General features: G+C 36.3%; 1 protein-coding gene across 1 annotated transcript in view; it reads right to left on the reverse strand.

Annotated features, from left to right (window-relative positions):
- Positions 1-1,193: 1,193 nt before the first annotated feature.
- ZNF407 (zinc finger protein 407) overlaps positions 1,194-25,199 on the reverse strand; it is a 377,998-nt gene continuing 353,992 nt past the window's right edge. The window contains exon 8 of the mRNA XM_081322718.1: positions 1,194-3,562. Coding sequence (XP_081178844.1) covers positions 2,217-3,562 — 1,346 coding nt within the window. The 3' untranslated portion in view covers positions 1,194-2,216. The remainder of the gene's footprint in view (positions 3,563-25,199) is intronic.

Below are 25,199 nucleotides of genomic sequence, written 5' to 3' on the forward strand. Positions count from 1 at the left end.
GAAAAACAAAAGGTAGAAGCATGTAATCTGGGTTTCTGGAGAATCTTTCTCAGCACTTCCAAGCCAATGAACACTTCTACATTTATTTATTTTTTTGTTTATGCAAAGGTCTGCTCTTTTCATTGTGCATACAATGTGATTGCTGGTTTGACACTGCAGGCTACACTGGTTTCATGAAGGATTAAATGCCACCTGAGACATATTTATCCTAAATAAATCACAAATGGTAAACTGCAGCATGTCAGTGTCAACACCCTGTATTGCAGCGGAAAGGTTAGCCATACAGGACTGAGCATAGCTAAAAATTAGCATCCAAGCCATAAGACCAGAGGGCTCCAGTTAACAGGCAAAATGATCAAGAAGAAATCTTTTCAATGAAAAACATTTCTTTTGAGTACCTACGAGAATCTTGCAGAAGGCCATCATTTTGTAAAGGTCACTTTTATCCTGATAACAAACGGGAGTTGATCCTGTCATTGTTGGCTGAAGACAGTATTTAATAAGTAGTGAGCGGCCTGTCACTTTTAAGAAGAATGAGCAAGTTAAACTTGGCTAATTATGACTTTCAGTCTCTTTCTCTCTCTCTCTCTCTCTCTCTTTTGAAATTTTATTCTCCCTCTTTATTTGGGGGGGATGATCTGACACATCCAACCTGGAAAATAAAAACAACAATACATTTGCCACTCTGACAAGCACATGCCCCTTTACAGCTAATTTTAGAAGAGACAATTGTGCTCTGACTTTTTGATAATCGGATGTATCGTTTATGCGTCTTCTGCCCGATACTTCTGAATCATAAAAATTAGATAATTAAGATATTAAATTAAAGTAATCTAGTTACTTCGTCTCTCCTGGCCTGAAAGTCACGAGTCCGAATGGGAACAGAGTAAGTTTTTCTTCCCCTGCTCTTTTCTCAAATCAGACTGGAAGAGTAATCATGATGCCTAGCAGGAGTTCTGTAAATCTATGACACTTTTCTGGCTTGCTTCTAAATGTAAAACTAAGGCTGTCTTCAGGCACTCAACAGCCCCACATACATAGCTGGTGGGCCACAAATTTGCAGGCCTGTAATAAAGTCTATTTAATGCCAGCTTTGTGTATTGATCAACAGTGCATGTCTGTAAGAACTCTCAATGGGATCTGTTTCCAGGTAAGCTTAACATTAAAAATGAGAATACACCTTTTAATGCTGTTTTTTTTATTGTAAAGAACCAATTGTTCCCCTATATATGATAGTTACATCTCTTAAGGAAAAACAAGTTTTTATAGCAGAAAAATAATTGCTTTTAGCAGGAACTTACTTTAAACAATCAGAACTTATCCACAACTAAATCAATATTTGATCCAAGAAGAAATAGATCAAATTCAACTTTTTCCACTTAAGATTAATGGCAGAATTTAACATGGAAAGGGTCATCAAATATTTGCAAAGCCCATTCATAAAACAAACTGCAAAATGGTACATATTTGAATGATACCTTAAAAAAAAGAAGAAAGAAATCCCTGCAATGATTACGTAACGGGTATTAGTGAGTTTCTTTTGCTAATACCTCCACAAGGATTGATTTTAGAGAGGTCTCATGATATTTAGTGGGGGTTCAATCACAATAAAATGTATTTTGAAAAAAAGGCATTTTGAACCACACCATAAATTTATTTCATTGTGAATACTGCATTTGAGTAGAAATAACTGGGACGTATTTAAACAGGTTTGGAATGTAAAATTATTGCATACATAGAATGCCTTAATCTATAAATTGTTGATGTCTGTGTCAATTAGGTGATATAAATACCTGCATATTTAATTTGTTCGCCCTGCAGAAAGTCAGATAAGTCAAATTATATCATTAATCACAAGAAAGATAAAACTATCAGAATGTCAAAATATAATGAAGAGGTGATAAGCAAAATAACCCAAATTATCTAATGAAGATAATTAAATTAATATCTTGGTAGTTGCATCTGTGTATGTTCTGATTTTATATTGTAAATTTTTCAGTATCTATAACCAGTAAACAGTCTGATCAATGCTCATGCAAAAACAAGGAAAATTCCCTTTTTATGTAACATTCCCAAGATGGTGATGCTAACACCATATAAATGCATTGAACAGCAAATACCATGTAGAAATGCTTTATAAGTTAACAATAAAACATAATATATCTGATGTTTCTTTCCTTTTTTTGAAATTATTAGGTAGAGTACTTTAGTATCTTTTATAGTTCACTGTTATCTCTTTGGCCCTGGATAATAGCTGTTTGTGAACCATCTTCTGTGTAAATGAGCATGCTACTTAGTTGTTCAACACTTTCGTCACAAGAATTTTGATTAGAATTTATAACTGTGCCAGCCTGCAAAAGTTCTTGAGTTTCTTCTTTCTCTATCACAGTATGTGAATATATTCTAGAGTCATTCTCAATTTCCTGTGGTAATTGTGTTACTATGTAATGAGTTGCCCCACTGGCGAAGTTATTGTTAGACTCCTGAACCATCGCTTGAGCAATCTCCTCTGTGACAATGATCTGTGAAATTCCTCCATCTGCTTCAACCAAATCCATGTGTTGACTTTGGATGCTCAGAGTATGGCTGTCAGTCTCTTGCATTATTATTTGAGATCCTTCTCTAGCTACCATATGCACAGTTCCTTCCTCGTTCAAAATAACCTGAGTGACACCTTCTTTCATCAGCTGATCAGCTGCAGCTGTATCACATACAGCAAACTGGAGGACTCCTTCAACCATTTTCTTGAAGGCGACTTGAGCATTTTCCTGAGATGAAATTATGGTAGATGGATGCACAACTTGTGTTACTACCTCCATGGACTGTTCTTCTTCAATTTCCTGAACACCATGGAATATTTGTGTTTCCTGTGTTATGTCATCAATAGAAACGGTGTCTACTTCTGGATTTGACACTTGCAATGCTTCTTTGTGACAAAGCTGTGCCCTATCCAAGAGTTCTGCTTTGTTTTCCACCTCACCAAGTTCTGTTACAGCACAAAGCAAAGCGTCTAATGCTGAGGCAGACTCAGGCGGGTGTACCCTTGATGTATCCAGAGATTCTTGTCTCACTATCTGTTGCACCACTGCATTATTTGGGGCTGAAGCCATCCCTAAGGAAACGGCATCTTCAATAGGAGTTCCTCCTACAGAGCCTTCAACGACAACAAGTTGTGTTTTCCCATCTGACAACTGTTCATTAAGTATTTGTTCTGGAAGTATAGTGCTTACATGAGAGCCATTTTGATTTGTAGCTATCAGTTGTCCATCTTCGGTTATATGTACAACCCTTGCCACTTGGCCAGCCATTGCCAAAGTCTGAAGGGTAGCTGCTGCTGTTTCCTCCATTGAGGCATCAATCGTGAAATCACTATCATATCCCTGAATAATGATCACCTGTTGCACTTGTTCATTGGGTTGTGGATGTCTCCTCATACCATGAAGCATCTTATCACTGACTGGAGAAATTTCATCTAGAGCTGATGTAATAAAAGGGCTGGTGGTTTCAACAAATGTAGCTCCTTGACCCTTCAGTCGACATTCATAAGACTTAGAAACTATACCTAAGAAAAGAAAGAAATAATATTTTTTTAAAAAAATGTCAAAAAATAGTTGCACAAAATACAGGTATGAACAATATAAAAATCACAAATGATATGTGGATGCTATTATCCTTTCAAGTGCAAGTTAACCACTGTGATAAATTCTCTATTAACAGTAGTGAAGGGAATACTCATATATGCAAGATGGTTCATGTTCAGAGGAACTTAAAAATCCTATTTCTTTCCAGCCGTGACTAGATGTATTTATATATTTTCATTAAACGTTCCACAAACAAATTTGTAAACCCTTTGGAATTTTTGATATTTCTGCACAAATATAACTTAAAATGTAGTCTATTTTTGACACATGCAATTGGATGAAGATAACTCAATTAAACAAATTAGTCAAAAACATTGTATTTGTTGATTTATTTATTGAAGGAAATGATCCAAGGCTATAACTGTAGGAATTACAATTGTAAGATTTGTGAAGGTTATATTTTGTCTTAAAGCTGAAGATGAAATTATCTACACTGGGATACTAGATTGCATATGTTTTATATATTTGCTTATTGTTTTGTTGTTTTTCTGGTTTTTTTTAAATATTTTATTATCTTTCTTAGGTGTAAGGCTGAAATTGTCAGTCCTAGAAGCAAAGAACCTGAGACCAGATATGATGCAGGTGTCCGCCATATCTAAAACCAAGATACAAGCAGCCAGACACTAGAAAAGGGTGGTTTAACAAATAAATCATGGATTATTATGTACAATAGGCCAGATTACCTGATTCAGTAGTATGAAATCTTCATTATCATCACTCAGTTTTCTGCAATACAAGCAACAGATCTATCCAAGTCTTATCCTTTTGAATGTTCCACTCCTACCTCTTAAATTCTGGTTTACTTTCTGCAGAGATATTTATTGCTATTGCCTTGGGTGAAAGTCTAATAGGAATCATTGTAGGGAATTTCCGTTGGCCAGATTTGAAATATAATTAATTAATACCAATATGATTACCATATTGTGAATTCCCCAAATGTGTTCCGAAGATGTGGGGAAAACATGGAATTTCTTCTGTGCTTAAATTCTGTTTTTTTAACCAACATGTTTCTGAGATTTCTAAGCTGGAAACATTGCAGGATAAATGCTGCTGATGAATTAATGAATGGCTGAACCATGGGGTCAGAAGTTCAGGATAGAAGTATCAAAAGCAGACACAAAACCTGAAGTATGATAGGTAAGGGGTAGATTTACATTTGCAGTTTCATCTTGATAGACAATCTTTCCCCTAGCACTGAAGATAAATTAATGGGGGGGACGTACAGTTTAATCCTAAGCAATTTATTTATAAGCAATGAATTCAATGAGATTTGAACCTTAATAAAGTTGTAGAGAAGATATCTTAAGTTGTGCAAATCTATACAACAGACACTAAATTTGAATTTCTAATAGTAAAATCAGTCAATTATTTAATCTGCAGTTATCCATTTGGGTCAACAATAGCAGTGATATAATGTAGTCTGTTGTTGTTGTTTTTTTAAAAAAAATTATTCGGCCAAATCAGAATTACCAACAGTAGTTACAAAGGTACATAATGGGCAGCTTATCGCATTGCAAGAAAATCTTAATAGATAGGTGGATTTACACTTTGAAGATGAAATTTAAACAAGAATCATAAACTGTTTAATAAAGGCTGCAGTTACATAGTATAATTAATCTGTAACAGAAAAAAACCCCCAACACATGTACATGTTCTGAGATGTTATTTGGTAGATAGTCACTGATTTCCAGTCCCCTCCTTACCAGCTAATCTTCTTTCAGGTCAACTTATACAGTAGCTGTGGAATATGTCCATAGAGCTGTGGACAGGCTAAATCAGAAAATGGCATGCAGTTTATATAGCAATACCACAAAGGAGACACCATTTGTCTGGAAACAAATCTGTTTACAGTTCAGGGAGAACCCCTCAGGATTGAGCTCCATTCTAGGTTGCATATCACAAACTTGAAAAGCTGGTTTGCTATGATTTACTGTGGATGTACAACATTGTCCCTGAAATGACTGTCACAAACTCAGTAGCATAATACAATAAGAATGAATCTGCTGAATTTAAAATCGAAGAACTTACACAAAGTGGTTATGTAAGATTGCTAAATATTATTAATCAAGAGTATGTGGCAACTATTTCAAATTATTTGCTCCTCTGAGAGCAGCCTGGTTCCAGTACCTAGACATAATAATTTAGCAGAGTACCACAAAATCATATGACCTTGTATTAGTATTAAAAAAAAAAACCTGGTCAGTAAGCAGAGCCTCTGTCACCTTAATGGCACACTCAAAGCAAGCAGCAAATTCAATGTGAATGTAACATGAACCATACATCATCCCTAACATTTCATACATATCTCAGTACTATATTTGATGAAATTACTGACTCACAGACGTATCAGGATTTTAGGTTTAAAAACACTGCATCCATTATCAAAACAAAATTAAATTATACCATCCTAATTTTAGATGGCAAGATGGAAGGGAGCCTTTATGTCATTTAGAAAAAAGGTTTTTTTAAAAAAAAATTAAGTGACTGAAATGTTTGTCCAAGTAAAACTGTATGATTGATTTGGCACCCACTGAGGGATTAAATTTTGGCAAGGAAAAACTGTAGGGAAGAACGAAATGGCTCTTTGTATCATTAACCTTATACTCTTTCTCTATGGAAATCATACTCAAGATTCTCAGCCTGAAAAAAAAAAGAATGGAAGGGAGAACATAACACAAAGGGACAATTAAAAATCAGAACTGATTCATATTTTGCAAGCGAACGATGTAATTAATTTCCACGTGTGTCTTGCTTTCGTTGACAAGATGTAGGATATAATACTTGTAATGATATGGTCTTAAATCAAAACAGAATTCTGCTCCAATATTATCCGTTGGACTAATTCCACAGATAAAGTCTTAAGAGTGAACAGGCATGAGGTGACACTGTCATATTCAGGAGCTGTATCAGAACAGAATAGGAACAGAAGAAGATAAAGAAATATGTTCCCTCCCTTGCCTTCAGAGGTAAATGCTGCATCTGTGATTTTATGCATGTCCAGTCTTTGCTCAGCAATTGAACGGGAAGTCTCCTGGGGGTTGAGTTATCCTGTAAATTCCTTGCAGCACAGATAATTATGCCATTCTGACTGCTTGCTTAATCTATTTGAATCCAGAGGTGAGTCAGGCCACTTCCTGACCATTAAAGTAAACTACATGGGTAAATACTGCTGTCAGTAAAAGGGTGTGATGAAGCTTAACTACACCAACATCTTAACTTCGGCTCAGTGCAACCCAAGCTATTCCATCATAGTTCATAAATGCGATTGCAGGTCCATCTTTTGATTCAGCAATTTAATAACTTCGAGTGCTGTCAGTAGTGCTTTGAAAAATGGATCCTATAAAATGTAACAGCCTCAATCAGATTGTAAAAGATTCACCCACGGAAGATTCTCCCATTTTCAACTATAATGAATTAATGTTGAGCTGTGTAGAAGTTCAAGTGTCAGTTAAACTAATGGGAATCTGTAGTGTAGGCTTAAATTTTAACTGGGCCAAAAATTTATTGGGAACATCAAGTTCAATTTTAGTGATCTTCATGGTAAATGTAATATGTGTAGCTGAATGGATTCCCTTTGTTTTGAGAGGATGAAAGTTAACAGAAAAAAATGTAATTCTAGAGATATGTTTTAAGAATTAGTTATGGCAAAGCATACTTCCCCCCATTTTTCTAGTCATTTTTTTATTAAACATCACTGTATCAAAGAAATCTTATTTTTTAGAAATGCATTTTAAACAAAAACTGGTACAAAGGAATAAAGAATTTTTGTTAATAACAAACGTAAATGTAAAATGCTATACTTGCTGTTGAATGTCATTACAAAGTATAAATGAACAGAATTACATTTTAAATCGATAAAATACAATAATGTAAGATTGCTATCGAGGGATAAAAGATCCTATGGATGTGTTTCATATCTATGGATATCATGATCACAGAATTTGTTGTTTCCCAAATATTCTGTATTTTCAACAGAGCCCTTAATTATTAGTTGGCACGGAGTAATTTTTTAAGAAATGGAAAATCTCAAATATTTTGGGATATTATATCATTATTTGTATACTCTATTCATGCTTATAGGCCACCTTCTCAGCAAAATGGGACAAGATATACTTTATTTAACGTGATTAATGAAGAGTACAAATAAGATTTAGCTCAGCTATGTTTTTGAAACCAAGAACTGAGTATTTTGCTGTTGTATGGCTATATCATTTTTGTTACAGCCCTCATTTCCCTGTCCTCCACCCTCTTAGAATAAATACCTTATTCTTTTGTTAAGCTCACATTTAATTAAAATGTACAGGATTTGTGCAGTGAACTTGAATGAAACAAATAAAACAAGCCCCCCCCCTTCTCTTGAAGGCATACGTTGTGAATGAAAAATGTCATTACAGTCTAAAAAATTTTGCAGTAAACAGGGCCTACAGAGGGAAGTTTCCCCTGTAATGACATCCATAAAATACACAAATGGCACTTTTAGTACCATCCTGAATATGGCATTTTCTGTGCTCTACACACAATCTAAATGGTTTGATCATAGAGCATAATACTCCATTGGGTTTATAGAACAATCAATGTTCCATAAAATGATGTATTTATCCAATAGTAGGCTCAGCAGTTACTGGTGTATGACATTGTAGGACACTGGCTTTGTACTGTTCAGCAGCACACATGCTGGCTGTAAAACTTATCTAACACTACTTCAACAACTTCATCTCATCTGTGTCAAGTAATTTGTTGAAGCCTCAGCTTGGCTTAAAAAAAACTTGTAATAAAAATTCATAGAATTTTCAAGAGAATGAAAGCTGATGACAATAGAAAGGTCACATTGTGTCTCCACTAAAGGGGTCAAGGGTTATTTGCAGTTCTAAAACAGAAAGTAGATTTCATGCATCGTGTAGCAGATAAAGATGGTATTAAAAAGACTTGTCTCCAAAAGTAATGCATAACGTATCAGGAAAGTCCGGGTTAATGCAATATTGCATGTAAACCTCCACTTTTACTTTTCTTTTTATATTTTAACAGACATCCATCTGGGCCAAGTGTAGATCTTGCTGATCAAAACAAAATCAAGGAAATGGACTAAAGAACGTTGAGGGATATATGCTTATTTTTTTACTATATGTTTTGATGACTTTATCTTTCTTTTCTATATAGGTGCTATTAAAGATTTTATCTACTGGGCACTGTGACATTATTCCTGCTGGTTATTTCCCCATTTTATGTTCATTGTAATTATTAGAATTGAACGCTTTAAATAACATTACACAAAAGACAGTCTTTAGGCAGTATATATCAACCAACCTTAGTAACTAGTGTTAATATTTTGCTTTGATGAAAAGTGTCGCAAAACTCAGTTTCCAGTATTCTAGTTATCTTCCTTTTCTCCTTCTCTTGGTAGTTGCTATGTTGGCTATCTCCATTGGGGTAATGAAATAAAAATCCTGCCCCATGGCTGGATGATGAGTGAAAAGAATACCAAAGGAGTGTAGCGCTCCATGTGCTTTTTTAAAAATCATTTTCAATTATGCCCATTTTTATGGGAAGTTATTGTAGAAGATGACCAGGTGGACCCTGAGGGCAGGGCCAAACATGTCATCAGTTTGGAATTTTTATGTTCCCACAAGAGATCTAAGTCCAGTCGTCCCCCATGAATTCTGTTGACCCTTATCTAGCGCCAATTTGCTTTGATCATTAGTAGATCAGATTCTTGTGTATAAGTAGAATGAAATAAAGTTCTAGTGCTTTGAACTCTACTCCTGTTCCTGGTTTCTTGCGCCTAAACCACTTACTGAGCATATACTATACAAGGAACTAGAAGCAGTTATTCCAAAATTCTTATCTCTAGAACTGTTCTCGCTATGGTATCCAATGCCTGCAAATGTCTTCCAAAGCAACCTGGATAGAAGTAAGCATAATTTTTCTCTAACTGTTCATAAAACAAGGGTACTAATAAGACATCATTTTATGGCTCTAAAACAAGCTACAATCTGAACTAATTGGGCAGTTTTTTTTAACCCAGAAAGCAAGCATGGAAATAATAAAGTTATGTTAACTTTACAGAAAGCAAAGGAGTTAATATCATTATTTTTAATTTTATTATACCAAGCTAATTAATGGGACAACATATGCATATATAAAATGATTTTAATAATAAAAAGTAAAAAAGTAAAAAGGGGGGGGGTCTGGAAAATAACATAATCAACAAAACCATTCTAAAAACTGGACCATGTCAATTAAAAGTCTTCTTCCTTGTCCCTTTGTTGAAAAAGCAATTAATTCATATATTGGCAGACAAGATAGCTCAACAATTCATTGCCGCAATTCTGTTATAGATTTCCCCTTTCAGTATCCTATGATAACTCTTTTAGCCCGCAGGTGTTTATTTCACTCTGAGGAAATTGTGAGAGGAAGTCAAGCAAAACTAGTTGTATTATTTTGCCTGTCTTAATGCAAGTGTGCAGCCACCTGAAGGTTTTTCTAGTGATTCTACAAAGCTATTCCCATGCTATTATTTACTTAGTTGCTTGTTTTACTTATAAGTCACCTCAATTTCCAAGCAAATCTAGCCAGTGTACACAATATTACATTTTGATTAGCGCAGTTTTTAAGCTTGGCGCAACATGATTTGCCTTCTTCAAAGAGACAAGTCATATTAGAAATAGACTAGGGGTGTCCAACTTGGCAACTTTAAGACCTGTGGATTTCAGCTCCCAGAACTGGCTGGGAAATTCTGGGAGTTGGTGATGTCAAAAAAGTCAAAATGGCAGCCATGATCATGCAATTCCTTTTTTTACATGCACATAAATGCACATAGGAAGAGGCTCAAGACTTTTACTGCATGCTTATAGCTACCATCTCAACATTTTTGACAGGGCCAATCAAGGAGGAAAAAATTTCTAACAGGGCCTCTATCAACTCCTCTACAGGATGTTTTGTGCTTACAGATCAAAACTGTGCCCATATTATCCTTGCCAGCTTTTTTAAAAAATCTACGTTACTCTGTGAAGAATCATATCCATACACATTGCTATGAAAATAATTTATATTATCAAAAACAATGACAACTAGCAGTTAGTTTACAAGACAGTATTGTATTCTCTTGGGTAATTCAACTGAGAATTTGGGGTTTTGTGTTTAACTTGGCTGCTTATGTTTTCTTGTTAGTGTGCTAAAACAATTACTGTCATAACTTGCTAGTCATATCTATGCTTTGTTTATAAATGGAAGCACGGTACAGTGTATTGTCATATCTTTCCAGAGCAAATTATAGGAAATAACCATTTATCTTCATTGCAAGCACTTTCTTATGTTTGGCAGAAAACAAACCAGTATTCACCAACTGCACAGAGGCACCATTAAAATCAGATTTACAGTAAACAGAACCTGCAGCTGGGGTAAAACACTGTTAGTATTTTAATTATCAGCAAGGCTTTTGGAGGTCTAACATCTGCTCGCAGCCAAAAGACAGCAGCAGCTGCTTGTGTACATATGAAACAATGTGAATTTTTGTCTATAAATATTAAAATATACTGTATGTGTTGTATACATTGCCACAACACTCTTATTAAGTCTGCCATGTCTATGGGGCATCTAAAACTCTTTCTAGCTTCTAGTAAATTCACAAAGGGCTTATCCCCTTCAGAAGAATTAGAACCAAAGAGAGCAAAAATTCTTGAATCCATAAGTTGAACATATTTAAAGGGGATATTTAACTATGAACATGCTTAGAATCTAAATCCTTACAAAGTACCAACAGTATGTTTTGATCATGGCATTCCCAAATGACATCAGGGAGAGGGCATCCCAGAATAATGTTCAGGTCCAAATCCAATAAAAATATTAATATTTATAATCTTTGTTCTCTTTATAATTCTCAAATATATTTTTGAATGATTAATATCCAGCAGTTCATGTTATAACTCCTTAATAATAAATACTCCTATAAACTGACAATTTTCTGCTCAGTAATGAGTATAGATACAGGTACATTACTTATTTTATTTAGATGCTGGTCTATATTTTCCTTATAACAAGATAGCAACAAAGAACTGGAATTAATGCTTTTTATTTTTTTAAAAAATTAAGAATATGCTATTTACAGCACAACCCAGTGTATGCCTACTCAGATGCAATAGGGGCTTATGTTAAGGAGACTGCATTAAATAATTTATGTTTATGTTATTTTGCCAACGTATATAGTTTATTCAACAATTCAGGTACATCATAAAAAGTGGTAATAAACAGAGAAGGGGACATTAAAATGATAAAATATAATAAAACTTGCCACATTAGGCAACTTCAAATCAACAACATAATACAGAAAACAATCAAGATGGTCACAAGCTTTCTAAATCAGCAGTCCCCAACCTTTCTGGCGCCATGGACTGGTTTCCTGGAAGTCACGTTTTCCATGAACTGGATGGGCAGGGATGCTTTGGCCCACAACCTAGATCCCATGCATGAGCAGATGAAGCTTTTCTCCCTCGCCCACCACTTGCATGGCCTGGTTCCTAAGAGGCCGTGGATCAGTAGCCTGGGGGTTTGGGACCCCCTGTTCTGAGTCAATGCCTGGGGTAAAATTCAGGTCTTTAGCACTTTTTAAAAGGCAGTCATAATTAAGGCCCTCCAAAATTTAGGGGAATACTATGCCACAAGGCAGAGAAGATATGCTTCCTGGGCCTGTCACATGACACTGCTTAAGGTATGGGCTTGTAGCATGTCCACCCTTTCAGATTTTATTGAACAGGTTAATATAATCAGAGACTAGTGATTCTGGAACTAGCTAGGCCCTGTGTTGTGAAGACATTTATAGATAACAACCAGCAACTTGAATGCACTCAAATGTAACTGATAACTAGTGAAGCTCACAAAGTAGTATTATTTGAGTACACTGAGATGCATTTAGCTATTTGTGCTACTGTATTCTGGGCCAGTTGTAGTTTGAGTACATGAAGAACACACTGCAGTAATCCAGATGAGAGCTGAATGGCTATCTTAAGGCATGAATGACTATGAGTAAAGGCTTCCAATCCAGGGTTGGATCTCTGGCCTTCCCAACCAGAGTTGCCACCAGTTTTTCGAGCAAGACTCATGAGCCTAGGATGAATTACATTATTTACTGAGTCTGTCTGGCATTTTATAATCATTCGGAACCAAAGATGGAAACTTTTAGGATCCAGATGGCCTCACAAGGCATAGCCACTTGATCTTCCCAAGGTTGAGCTTGAGTTATACATACAGACCCCCATCGCCTCTAAATACTGAGATAGAATGTCAATAGCATCATTTTGCCAGTCAGGATTGGTTGTATAACTAAATGGCTTTAGCATATTCTGATACTTAATCCCATGCTCATGTGATAAAAGAAATTTTCAAACCACATAATGATTTTGTAATATTTCTAGTTATGGATTTAATTCAAAGAACTAGGAAAAAATGTAGAAAACATTGACCAATCAATGAATTTCAGTCTGAAACATTTTTCCCCCAAAATGCAATATTTTTATTACATTTCAAGCAAATATTTAGATATAGTTTCTAGCGAGCAAGAGAAGCTCTAGTTAATTCACCATAATTGAAAAATGGTTCTGAGAAGATGCCTTTGTAATGAGACAAAATGAAAATGAACCCAGATTAGCAGATTCATTTTAACTGAATTAAAACTGGAATATATGTCTTGCAAATGACACCATGGGATATTCCCAGTGTAAATGGTCATTACATCAGTTCACGTAGATAATGATTCATGTCTTTATATGTGGGTACTTATACTTGGCACATCCATGAAAGCCAACTAGCAATCAGAAGACATGATGAAAACTCTTTAATTTTGCAACACATGAAAAAACCTAACCATAGTTTCAGTTGGGAAACTGTGACCACCCTAGACCAAGCCAAGTCCAAAAATAGGACCCAGATTGTTGGGGGCAATAAGCTGACTTTGTAATAATGCTGCTTGGGGCCCCCCAAAAGCCCTAATAAGCAGACATATACATAGAATGAAGGCTATTGCTAAGCACATGGATTTGTGCTTTAGATTGTAAGCCGCCCTGAGTCTTCGGAGAAGGGCGGGATATAAATGGGATAAAAAAAAAATGCTAGGGATTTTCTAGAAGCCTGGCGCTCTTACAAATTAGCCATCAACAGACACATAGACATAGACAATATCTACAGACTATGCCAAAGAGATAATCAACAAGCCAAAAACAGAATAAAAAGGCCAAAGCACTTTCCCACCTGCAATCAGCACCCAAATGAGCATAGATTAACTCCAAGATTAACATTAGATCAACAATCAAGTAAACAATATCCCAAACAAGGAACGGTTAAACAAGCTAACAGTAAACTGCCCAACCAAAGAATCTCTAAGACCACCCCCACCAACCTGACAGGTAAGCCACTAGTATATAAAATGAGAGCAAACCCCACACCTTACTAGCACTTATGATGTTACCTAGTTTGGGTAATGAAACGTCTGCAAGAAAACCCACATCCCCCCACTCTGCCCCTGCCTTCCCCATGTATCCTTAGGTTTTAATATTGACTTTATTTATGTTTAATTGTACATGTGCAGACATATTTCTATAGTGTAAGCCGCCCAGAGTTGCCCTATGGTAAGATGGGTGGCCAATAAATTTTATAAACCAATACATATAAATAAATAAAACAACCAAACTCAGAGAGTACCAAGGACCCCTCGTGTCAATGCTGAGCTAGAAATGTTCTCCTTTATTAGTACTTACCCTACTACAACAGGGTCTGCATACAGCTGCCTTTGAACATGACTCAAATGTACAGAAAGTTACAGCCAGATTGTCAGAAGAGTCCTTGACTTTTCTAAAAAGATACTTGTATTGGGATAGCAGTTGTGTTTATGGTTGCCAATATGTTTTATCTGACTCTGTAAACAGCCCAGAACAGTATTGATGGAGGTATGCAAATTTCAATAAATAAATCAATATTCCAAAATTCATCATGCATTTGTAAAGCAACTTGAAAAAGCAACTTGATACCTGACTTTATCCTGAAAAACAGCACATGTTTACCGCAATGGCCCGATTCTTAGTTTTTGTCAACAGTGTATGTTGAACTAAGTTGTCCAACAAACTTAGTGTTTTGCTCTCTCACAAAGCATTAGGAATAGCTGCCAATCAAATGAAAAAAGATAGCCAATTTGTCACATCTTTTCACTGCCAATCTATGAAATGTGGTGCTTAAACACATCTCGTTAATACTGACATATGCTCAACACTATTTAGCAATTTATTTCAACTGCGCTCAATGTCTTAGAAATTTTAGCTGGGGATAACAGGGTTTCCAGTTGAACACAACTAAAAACAGATATCTTATCTCAAACAGTTTTTTAAATGTGTTGTCGTTTGCAGTATGCTATTGGGTGTTTAAGTTATTTTGACTTTTCTGTGATGGTTCTCTTCATTCTATTCACGCTGGAACTCGACAAAAAGTGGCTGCGGAAGAATGAATTACATGGACATACAGTATAAGAAGAACTTCTGCCAGCAATTGAGATAAAATATTTGACAATGTTGCGGACGGAAGACACATGGACACCAAATGATGATGTTTTCAAAAACGTCCAAAATTAACTATTTTTAGTAAGAAGGTCCTCCTAATACTCCTAATGTTACTAAATTTATCAATCCTTTAAAAAATGGGTCAAATGCAGAAGCAGAGGACACAGGCAGCATAAATATTCAATCTACTTGATAGGCCACAAGCAAAGCTATGTTGCTTAAGTTCTATTTGCTAAAGGAATTTTAGGACGTATTTAATACAACCTTTAGCTATAGTAGATGAAAGACTTTTTTATGACTGCACTTTTCATGGCTGTATATTCTCTCAATCAAACTTCAATATATCAGTACCCTTCTAGTCCTTTTTATCTCCAGAAACAGTAGCTCTAATGCACAGAAATGTAGCCTCTGTTTCTTATAATCATGGATATTAATTAGATTAGCACACTGCATCATATTGTTTTGCTTTAGGGGGGAAAATGTTTTTTCACTATGCTTTGAGACTTCCCTATGACTGGGATTCACATAATCACATAAACTGAAATCACTTTCTCCCCCATATCAATTTTAATCCTTAAGCATACTTTCTAAAGCAAATTAATACCTCACAAATAATACAATTGATCGAACAATGCTGATTTATCATTTCTATTCAATATAACGGGCGGACGTTATTCAGCACCATCCAATTGTTTCTAGCTTATGTATATACATAAAATGCAAGGCTGCTCATGATTTCAGACTCCGTACTGGACATTCAAACTGCTTTTGAAAGGATAGCATATCCCTTACCCACTAACAGAAACTTTTAAAAAAATGAAATTGAAGTTTTTCTCAGTCTCTATTTTCTCTTCTACAATTACTTTAAGGAGAAGATCTTGAGGTGGATTAGTATCGCTGACACCATAAACAACAGAGAACATGACTATTCACATTACGCTGAACTTCACTGTGAAATGGAGACCACCTGAGCTCGCCAACGAAATTGTAGTTTCCTAACCCTAAACCACAAATTAGGAAATATGACTTTTTCTTTTTCAGAAATACTTCTTTTTTTCTTTCCCCCATTCTTTAGATTCATAGACCTATCCTGGGAATGAAAAACAATAGTATTTCCTTGTCTCCTTTAAAAGCCCACCCCAAAATTTGTGACACTTCCTTGGAAAGAACTTACGTAGGTACTTCAACGCCAATGTTACTGTAAATGCACATAGTTCTCTGTGATTTCAAATCATTTTATTCCTGCTGAATTTCAATGCAGATATCTAAAGTGTTTAAATAAACACTATTTAAACCTGTTAGTTCATCAAATGCAAACACTGCACATTAAAGCAGGGAATATCAACCGCTTGTGAAAATGATGGAAAGTGACACCAATGTAATAACATGATTACAGGTTTATGGATTTCTGAAGTAAACATAAGCCAAATCCCCCCTCCCCAACCCCTTAAGTGATTTTAGCAGATGAGATGTTTCAGTACAGTCTGTTTTTGATCTGAAATGCATATAGCACATTCAGATCAGCAGTCCTGTAACTTGAAAGACTGCTAGAAACATTTGGAGGTCTAACAGAAAACAAGAAATGGCATGAATTGGGAAGGAAGCCAGTATGACAACTGGGGACAAGGGACACAATAAGGCAAGAAGTGAGGCAAATTGTAGCTTATGGATGCTACCAGCAAGCCTTCACAAAACAATCACATGGAAAGCATTGTGCAGGAACAAAGGGCCGTAATGACAGAATTGGGCATTTTTTTGTTCGGAAAGCAGCCAGCCACAGATGGGTCTGTCATACTTCCTTTTTAGGAAACCTCAGCTACTGTCATTTGGCATCATGCTTATAGACAAAAGAAGCTACAGGCTGAAGTGTGAAGTGGGCAAAGGGACTAACAAGCAGGTCTATGAATACCCCAAATTTCAGTCTGTTCCATTTTATCAACTGTCCACCTAGAATTCTAGCTAAACACCATGCTGTATAGATTTCACTTGTCCTTTAATTCCATTCATACATTTTCATTTATCACCCAAAATATCATTTTCTAGATGTAGCTGCCCTTCTTTCTTGGCAGTTTGCAAACTAAAAAAAAAATGAATCCTCCTTCTTTTAACATATGGGCAAAAGTATTTGCTATATGTAAATGAAACTGATACATTTAGACTGTAAACAAAAATATGAAAAAAACCCATTTCTCTTGGATGGGTTCAAAGGCTAATCCTGGAAAATTTTCTCTTCTCATAGAAAGTTAATCAATTTTCAACAGCATTTTATTCCTATCTGGATTTTTTAGTTTATGCAATCCTAAAGGCTTAAAATTATAATTTACACTATATAATCTTCAGAAGCATAGAGGAAAATTAGCTGACTGAAGTGAAATCTTTAGATATACGTTTACTTCAGTTCAATCCTCAAATCCAGAAAGGAAGAGGGACGTGTACAATTTAATTTTAAGATTCACTAAAATGCTCAGTTTAAATACTGCTGAGTTTAATGTAGATAAAAGAGGCTCAATGTTTATGTATGGCTTTCTCTCACATAAGACTGCTCCCCCTCCCACCCTTATTTTCCCTCATTGATAAATTAGGCAAACTCACACAACTGTGAAATAAAGTACTAATCAGACTGTCAGTTTATGGCAGAGGTCCCCAACCTTTTGGGCACCAGGGATCGGTTACGTGGACAGAGGTTTTTCTGTGGACCAGAGGGGGTGTGGTTTCATGTATTGTCTGCATCCCGTGGATGGGGCTTTGCTTGTTTGTGCGGACTGGTTGCTGGCATGCCATGGACTGGTACTGGTCCATGGACCAGAGGTTGGGGATCCCTGGTTTATGGTATGCAATAAGAGATCCTATGTGCCTAATCCCTTCGGTTATGTCCATAAAGTTTATCTTTCAACAACAATGACACATATAAATTTTTTGCAATTACATAATCAGAGAGGTCCTTTCTTTGAACAGAATCAAGAGTACAAATAGTTGCAGACAATGAGAAGGGAGAATTGGTAACAGTTCATGTCATAAAATCAGATGTTAGTACAGAAAGATACAGCCGCACATTCCTTTAGAATACAGGATCTACAAGAAGGAACCCATTAGATCAGAGGCCCCCAACCTTTGGGGCACCAGGAACCGGTTCTATGGAGAAAAAGTTTTCCACGGACCAGAGGGGTGTGGTTTCGTTTGCTGCCTGCATCCCCTGGATGGGGCTTCGCTTGTTTGCACAGCCTAGTAGCTGGCATGCTGCGGACCAGTGCCGGTCCACGGACCGGGGGTTGAGAACCCTTGCATTAGATGACATATTCAAAGATCCAGAGAGAAGTGCTTAGTGTTGGAGGAGGGAACATCAAAATGTCGGCAAAAGATATCGGCAAAATGTCCAGTGTAGTGCATATAATGGACTTCTTCTCAAATACTGTGTTCTAGGGGGAAAAAAGCCTGAGGAAAATGTTAGAAAAAAAAATCTGAGAAAAAACATTAGGCCTTATGGCTGTGAAACAGTTTTAAGCAGTTTAAGACTTGTGGACTTCCACTTCCAGAGTTGAAGTTCAACCTCCTCATGGCTGGCTGGGGAATTCTGGGAATTGAAATCCACAAGTCTTAAAGTTGCTAGGGTTGGACACTCCTGCTTTAAAGTTTCAGCAGGCTGAGCCAGTATTTTCCAGCAAGTCTGTAACTAAATGATGAAATGGGTTGCGTGGAATGGGGAAACTGGATTACAACAGTTACATGGGCTATAGCAGCTCCCTTGGGTAACATGACTCTACTGTTATGAAAATTGCAATAGAGACATTTGTCATTACAGGATGCTGCCGCAGTGCATCAGAGATGAAACCAACAAGTATTCTGTTCCAGTGAGGCACAGTGGAGACATATGGGTTCAAATGTCACAGTTTTCATTTTAAGATCTCTAGTGCCTCCTATTCATGTATTCTGGATAATACACAACAGTTTTTATTTTCTCTTCCCTTAGCCTGAATTTATAAACAATTCCACTGAGAAAGCAGAAAAAAGGAATATGGCAGAAGAAGGTAATCATACTCACAGAGTACTTATCAGTAGTTGCTCATCAACTAAATTGAGGTTTTCTAGTGGTACCACAAAGTTCAGGCCTGAGTCATGCACTTTTCAACATTTTGATTAATGACTTGGACGAGAGGATAGAAGGAATGGTTATAAAATTTGCAGATGACACAAAATTGGATAGGATAGATAATATTCTGGAACATAAAAATAAAATTCAAAATGATTTTGATGGGTTAGAGAATGAAATTACAGGGGGGGAAAATGCAAAGTTATGCACTTGGAAAACAAAACAAAGGCATGGTTATGGGATGAGAAATATCTGGTTTGGCAATTGTTATCAATTTTAAAAAATCTATGAATAGTAGTTGATTGCAAACTAAATATGAGTCACTAGTGTAATATGGCCGTAAGGAAAAGAAATTGAAGTTTGGGTTGCATTAAAGGAAATATAGTTTTTTTAAAATCATAGAAAGAATTACTCCTACTTTAGTTTGCTTTGACCATACTCCGAATTTGAGTATTGTGCCTGGTTTGGAGCACTAAAGGAGGTTTCATTTCTGACAAACTGGAACAGATTCAGAAGACAATGCTTTTAGAAATTAAGCCCTAGGAAAATACATTCAAAAATGTGATTGTTTGTCCTTGAAAAATGGGATACGATAGTTCTCTCTAAGAATCTCAAAACATGGTTTTTCAAATTGAGATCCATGAAAGAATAAGAGCAAAAGAGAAAAGTTCACTTGAACTTGGGCAATTTTCTATCACTGGAGCTTTGTCTCCAGAGCAGGAATGTAGGGATTTAAAACAAATGAACAAAGTAATCAAGGAGTAAACCAGCCTAGAAATAAGGAGAAATTTTCTGACAGCTGAGAGCATTTAATTAGGAGAATGGGTTGCCTTCAGAAGTTGTGGTTGCTCCATCACTGGAAGTTATTAAGAAGAGATTGGACACCCATTTGTCTGAAATAGTATAGGGTCCCCTGTCTGAGCAGGGGGTTGGACTAGAAGACCTCCAAAGTCTCTTCCAACTCTGTTATTTTGTAACAGCTTCTGCAGCTTGAAATTGTTTGCAAACTCCTGCTACACAGAAAAAAGGGCATATAGGTTCTCTATATGTCAGAACAGTTATAGTATTATAAATACATATAAGCTACAGGAGAGCAGATTCTGATTAAATGTTTGAGGAGACAACTGCCTCATGGTAAGCAACATTACTCAGAGAAACAGTGGACTCCACTTTATTGAGTGTATTCAAACAGACACTGAACAGCCATTTCTCAGCAAAGCTTTATTCCAACTTTTTCAGTAAGCTGGAAATTGACTCAGTGGTCTAAATAGCCTTCTCCAATTTGATTTTTTAAGAAGAAATTCCAAGACTGGACAAAGATAAAACTAATGTATGTTGATATGATATGACTTGTAGATTGCCATCAGAATAAAGAGGTAACTCTTTCAAGCAGAGGCTTATTGTTCTTATAAAAGCTTGTCCTCTGATAACCTGAGCACTGAAAAGTTGAGTCTGGGTATTATATGCAAGCACCTCTCTCTTCTCCATACCCTAGCTGAAAACTGTTCATACACACAGGTAGTGGTGCAAGCTTTAAGCTAGACAAATCTATTTCTGTTTTTAGAAGCTAATTGTTATGCCAGTGCAATTTCAAAGCAAAGTGGTGTGTTTGGTGTTCTCATTTGCATGACAATGCCCAGAATGCTCTTGTATTTCACAGCTATTTTGTGGAAGAGGTGAGGATGTGAACAAGTTTGGGGAATAAACCTAGTCATGTGCCTCTGATTTGTCTGTGCCATATCTTTTGTACTTCAGTGTGTTTTTGATGGGGACAGAACATGCAAAAGCTTAGACAAGCAGAACACCAGAATTACCTGGAATGTTTTTGATCTACTTTTATCAGTCATCCAAACAATAGCTGTTGGGATGGTAAATTTCTATAGCCATTGATTAACTGATCAGCAGATTCTCCTGTGAATATTTTCTCAGTGCTGACATTAGGCTCTGTCAAGAGAGCTGTCACAATACATTAACTATCAATTAAAAATGAGACAATTAACTTCTAATATGTTGAATTGAATTAAGAAAACAATTGAACAAAGTTAATTTTATTCATCCAGTCTCCCTCACACTCTTTCATACACTCTGCTTGCTGTGTAAAATAAATTCACTACGTTCATTTAATGCTCAGTGTAGAATTTCAGACTGCTCTATTGTATGGATTTCACTGTTGAGATACTGGAACACTAATTGTTAGTTCCCACTGATCAAAGTAATTTGGTTGAATAATTGGTTTACATATTATATTTTATTTGTGTCCCCCACCTGCAAAAGGAAGTAGGGAAGTGTTATCATAAAAGATTTAAAGGGGAGACAGCATTTTTACAATCGCCCCAATCTGCTTCCAATTTAGCTAGGAATATATGTTTTCTGAGCAATAAACACTACGATGGATGGAGTAACAGTGGTGAAAAATAAAAGACCTGACACAATATTGAAGATTGGAACTCAAATTAGTAAAACTATACATTTCTTTTCAGATAGTAATCATTCTGCCATATCTGCTAAAACTTAAACTCTTTTCTTAAATAGTCTTAAATAATTAATAAATTATTTATTAATTTATGGTCTATTTATGTTGTTAAATGTTTAAAATTATTCATTGGAAAATTGTTTCTTGCCTCTGAGCCTAAAATTTTCTGAACCAGCAGCTTTAATTTTATTTTTTTTATAAGCTCTCCAGATCCTTAAATCCTATGCAGTTTTCTTCAGATGTACATCCAGAAAGTTCATGTCAGCCTTATTAATTCAGCTATTGTGTGTTTTTTTAATCAAGATCTAAAAACTGATAATCAAAGTAGAAATAATCTTCCTCAACTATTTCTGGGCATTGTCTGTTCAAGAGGATGTAGGCATTTGTGGTCAGCAATTTGCAGTTTCAGAAATTATTCTTTAAGTGCATTGTAAATTTTTTGAAGGGACGCGGTGGCTCAGTGGGTTAGGACGCTGAGCTTGTCGATCAGAAGGTTGGCAGTTTGGCGGGTCGGATCCCGAGTGCCGCGTAACAGAGTGAGCGCCTGTTACTAGTCCCAGCTTCTGCCAACCTAGCAGTTCGAAAGCACGTAAAAATGCAAGTAGAAAAATAGCAACCACTACGGTGGGAAGGTAACAGCATTCCGTGCGTCCTCGGACAAGCGCTGGCCCTTCAGCTTTGAAACTGAGATGAGCACCGGCCCCTAGAGTCGGAAACGACTAGCACGCATATGCGGGGGAACCTTTACCTTTACCTAAACCTTTTGAACTCAGTAATTAAGTAGTAATCTGTCACATATTTTATTTGATATAAAGGAATTGATTAAACTACTGCTGACTCTACAACATTAAAAAAAGATTCAGCCATTTCTTGTACCTTAAAGATATACTGCCTAACCTAGAAGGATACAGTCTCAAGGAGTTGCCTAGTTCCAAGATAAAAGTATAATATACTACTCGGAGGCACTGCCAGCTAAATTAATAAAAGTACATGTCTTTGGCCTCCAGTGAGTTTCTCTCAGGCCTTTTGCCATGCGATGATAATACATTTCTGCAATCTACCGCAAATATAATAATTAATTAAAAATACAATGTTTAGCAGTTGTTAAGTCATATGTAGTGACCATATAAGGTGACTATAGAATTTGTTTCCAGAAAAAACAATATCACTCTCCTTCAAGAATATTACAGCAATTTCCTTAATCCCATCCATTCACCAGGATGTTGGCATTCTTTTATTTCCCGCAACTATGCCTAGCAGAAACTTTTTCCCCCTAGTTTATCATCTGTTAAATCACATGTGTTTTTGGTTGCTCATCATCACCTCAAGAGAGCAGCCATTTTTTATCTGGACTAGTCTGTTTCTGATTGCAGATCATACTACTCCTCTACAAACCCACAATGTGAAGATGACTTACCTTTTTTATTCACTCTTTCTCATTGTTGGCCTTTCGTCTATACATTATAACATCTGTCTGTTCCACATGTTTCTACAGCAAATGCATCCTCCAGGTTCCTTCTTTTAAGTCTTGTAATATTATGGGACCTAGAAAATGTGCCTTTTCAGTGGTTGTCCCTGCTCTCTGGAATGACCCCCTCCGTAATATACGACAGGTCCCAATTCTCCTGGCCTTTAGAAAAATCCTTAAGACCTGGCAGGCTGAGTGTAGTACTTCTCATCTGATGTTTGCTTTGTTCTGTGCTTGGATGCCCTTTTAGCTTTTGTATTTATACATGGTTTTTGTTATTGTTGTTAGTTGTTCTTGCTATTATTACTTTTATTGTTATAATAATAATTCTTGTTGTATGTGTATGTTGTACGTTGTCCTTAGTCATGCTGTTTAAGTTGGGTGACTTTATAAATATTTAAATAAATACCCTTCTCCCCCATATACACAGAGAAAGACTATTACTTTAGCTGTACTAATCTTGGCTATCCTTGATGTGCCTGTGCTTTCTCCCAAGGATTAATGTTGTCTTCTCCAAAATAGCGTACCTTTACTTGTTCTTGCACTAAGAAAAGACCACTGTCTACCTCCTTCAGCATACATACTAACATTACTCTTTCAATGTTGATCCAGATTTTTCATTTTCTCTTTTTATTTTTATAACAAACTCTTTAAATTTTCTTTACAAAATGTCATTTGCCTACTCCAAATTTAGTACTTTTACTAGTTAGTAGGGACGCGGTGGCTCAGGGACGCGGTGGCTCAGTGGGTTAGGACGCTGAGCTTGTCGATCAGAAGGTCGGCAGTTTGGCGGGTCGAATCCCGAGTGCCGCGTAACAGAGTGAGCGCCTGTTACTCGTCCCAGCTTCTGCCCACCTAGCAGTTCGAAAGCATGTAAAAATGCAAGTAGAAAAATAGGGACCACTATGGTGGGAAGGTAACAGCGTTCCGTGCGCCTTTGGCGTCTAGTCATGCCGGCCACATGACCACGGAGACGTCCTCGGACAAACGCTGGCTCTTCGGCTATGAAACGGAGATGAGCACCGGCCCCTAGAGTCGGAAACGACTAGCACGCATGTGCGGGGGAACCTTTACCTTTTACCTTTTACTAGTTAGTATTTTTACTTCCAGTTTTTATTCCAGCAATCATCTGTTCCTATCCTGTCCTTTTTATAATAAATAAATAAATAAAAATAAATAAAAATAAAATAAAATAAATAAAATAAAATAAAATAAATAAATATTTGAATTATGAGTCCAATACATAAGGGGAAAGTTGCTTCTTTGTAAAGATTCCTCAGAAGAACCTGGTATTCTGGTATGTCTATTAACCTTACATAAGTCTACATTCTAACATGATTTACACAGTTATAAAACTTGCTGTAATCAATAATTTATAGTTCTCCTATTTCTTTCCATCATTTCTTGTTCTTTAAAACATATATTAAGTGTGCTGAATCTATTACTTTCATAATTCTGTGCTTCCTTCAATCCATATCTATTGGTTCACATCAACTGATGTAGGGACAAAGGCATGAATCAAGACCAAATTCACTTCAGTCTTAGAAACTAACTTTGGGCTAATTATTATCTGTCAATCCTACCTAGTTGTAGAGGTAAAAGTAGAAGTGACACAAAACTGTGGGTCTGTCTCCAACTGACTTAGTTCATCCCATGAGATCTGACAACATGGACATTCATCTGTGGGATAGTCTTGTTCATTAATATTTTTTGTTCTTATGTTGGCCTCTCAGAGTCACAATCTGCAAGTTGGACAACCAGGTAAATAGATTAAACCAATTAATTAAAGTGGGAGGGCTATGTAAATTGCCTTATGTTCTTGGGAAAAGGTGGGATATAAAACTAACCAATGTATTTTATTTAGTTTAGTTTAGTTTAGTTTTATTTGATTTCTATACCGCCCTTCTCCCTAGGGACTCAGGGCGGTTCACAGGGCATATATAAATAACGATACAAAAGTTAAAAAGAAATTAAACCAGTGCCCAGTTAAAAA

This window comes from Vipera berus (assembly GCF_964194415.1).
Source record: "Vipera berus genome assembly, chromosome: 3".
Taxonomy (NCBI): domain Eukaryota; kingdom Metazoa; phylum Chordata; class Lepidosauria; order Squamata; family Viperidae; genus Vipera; species Vipera berus.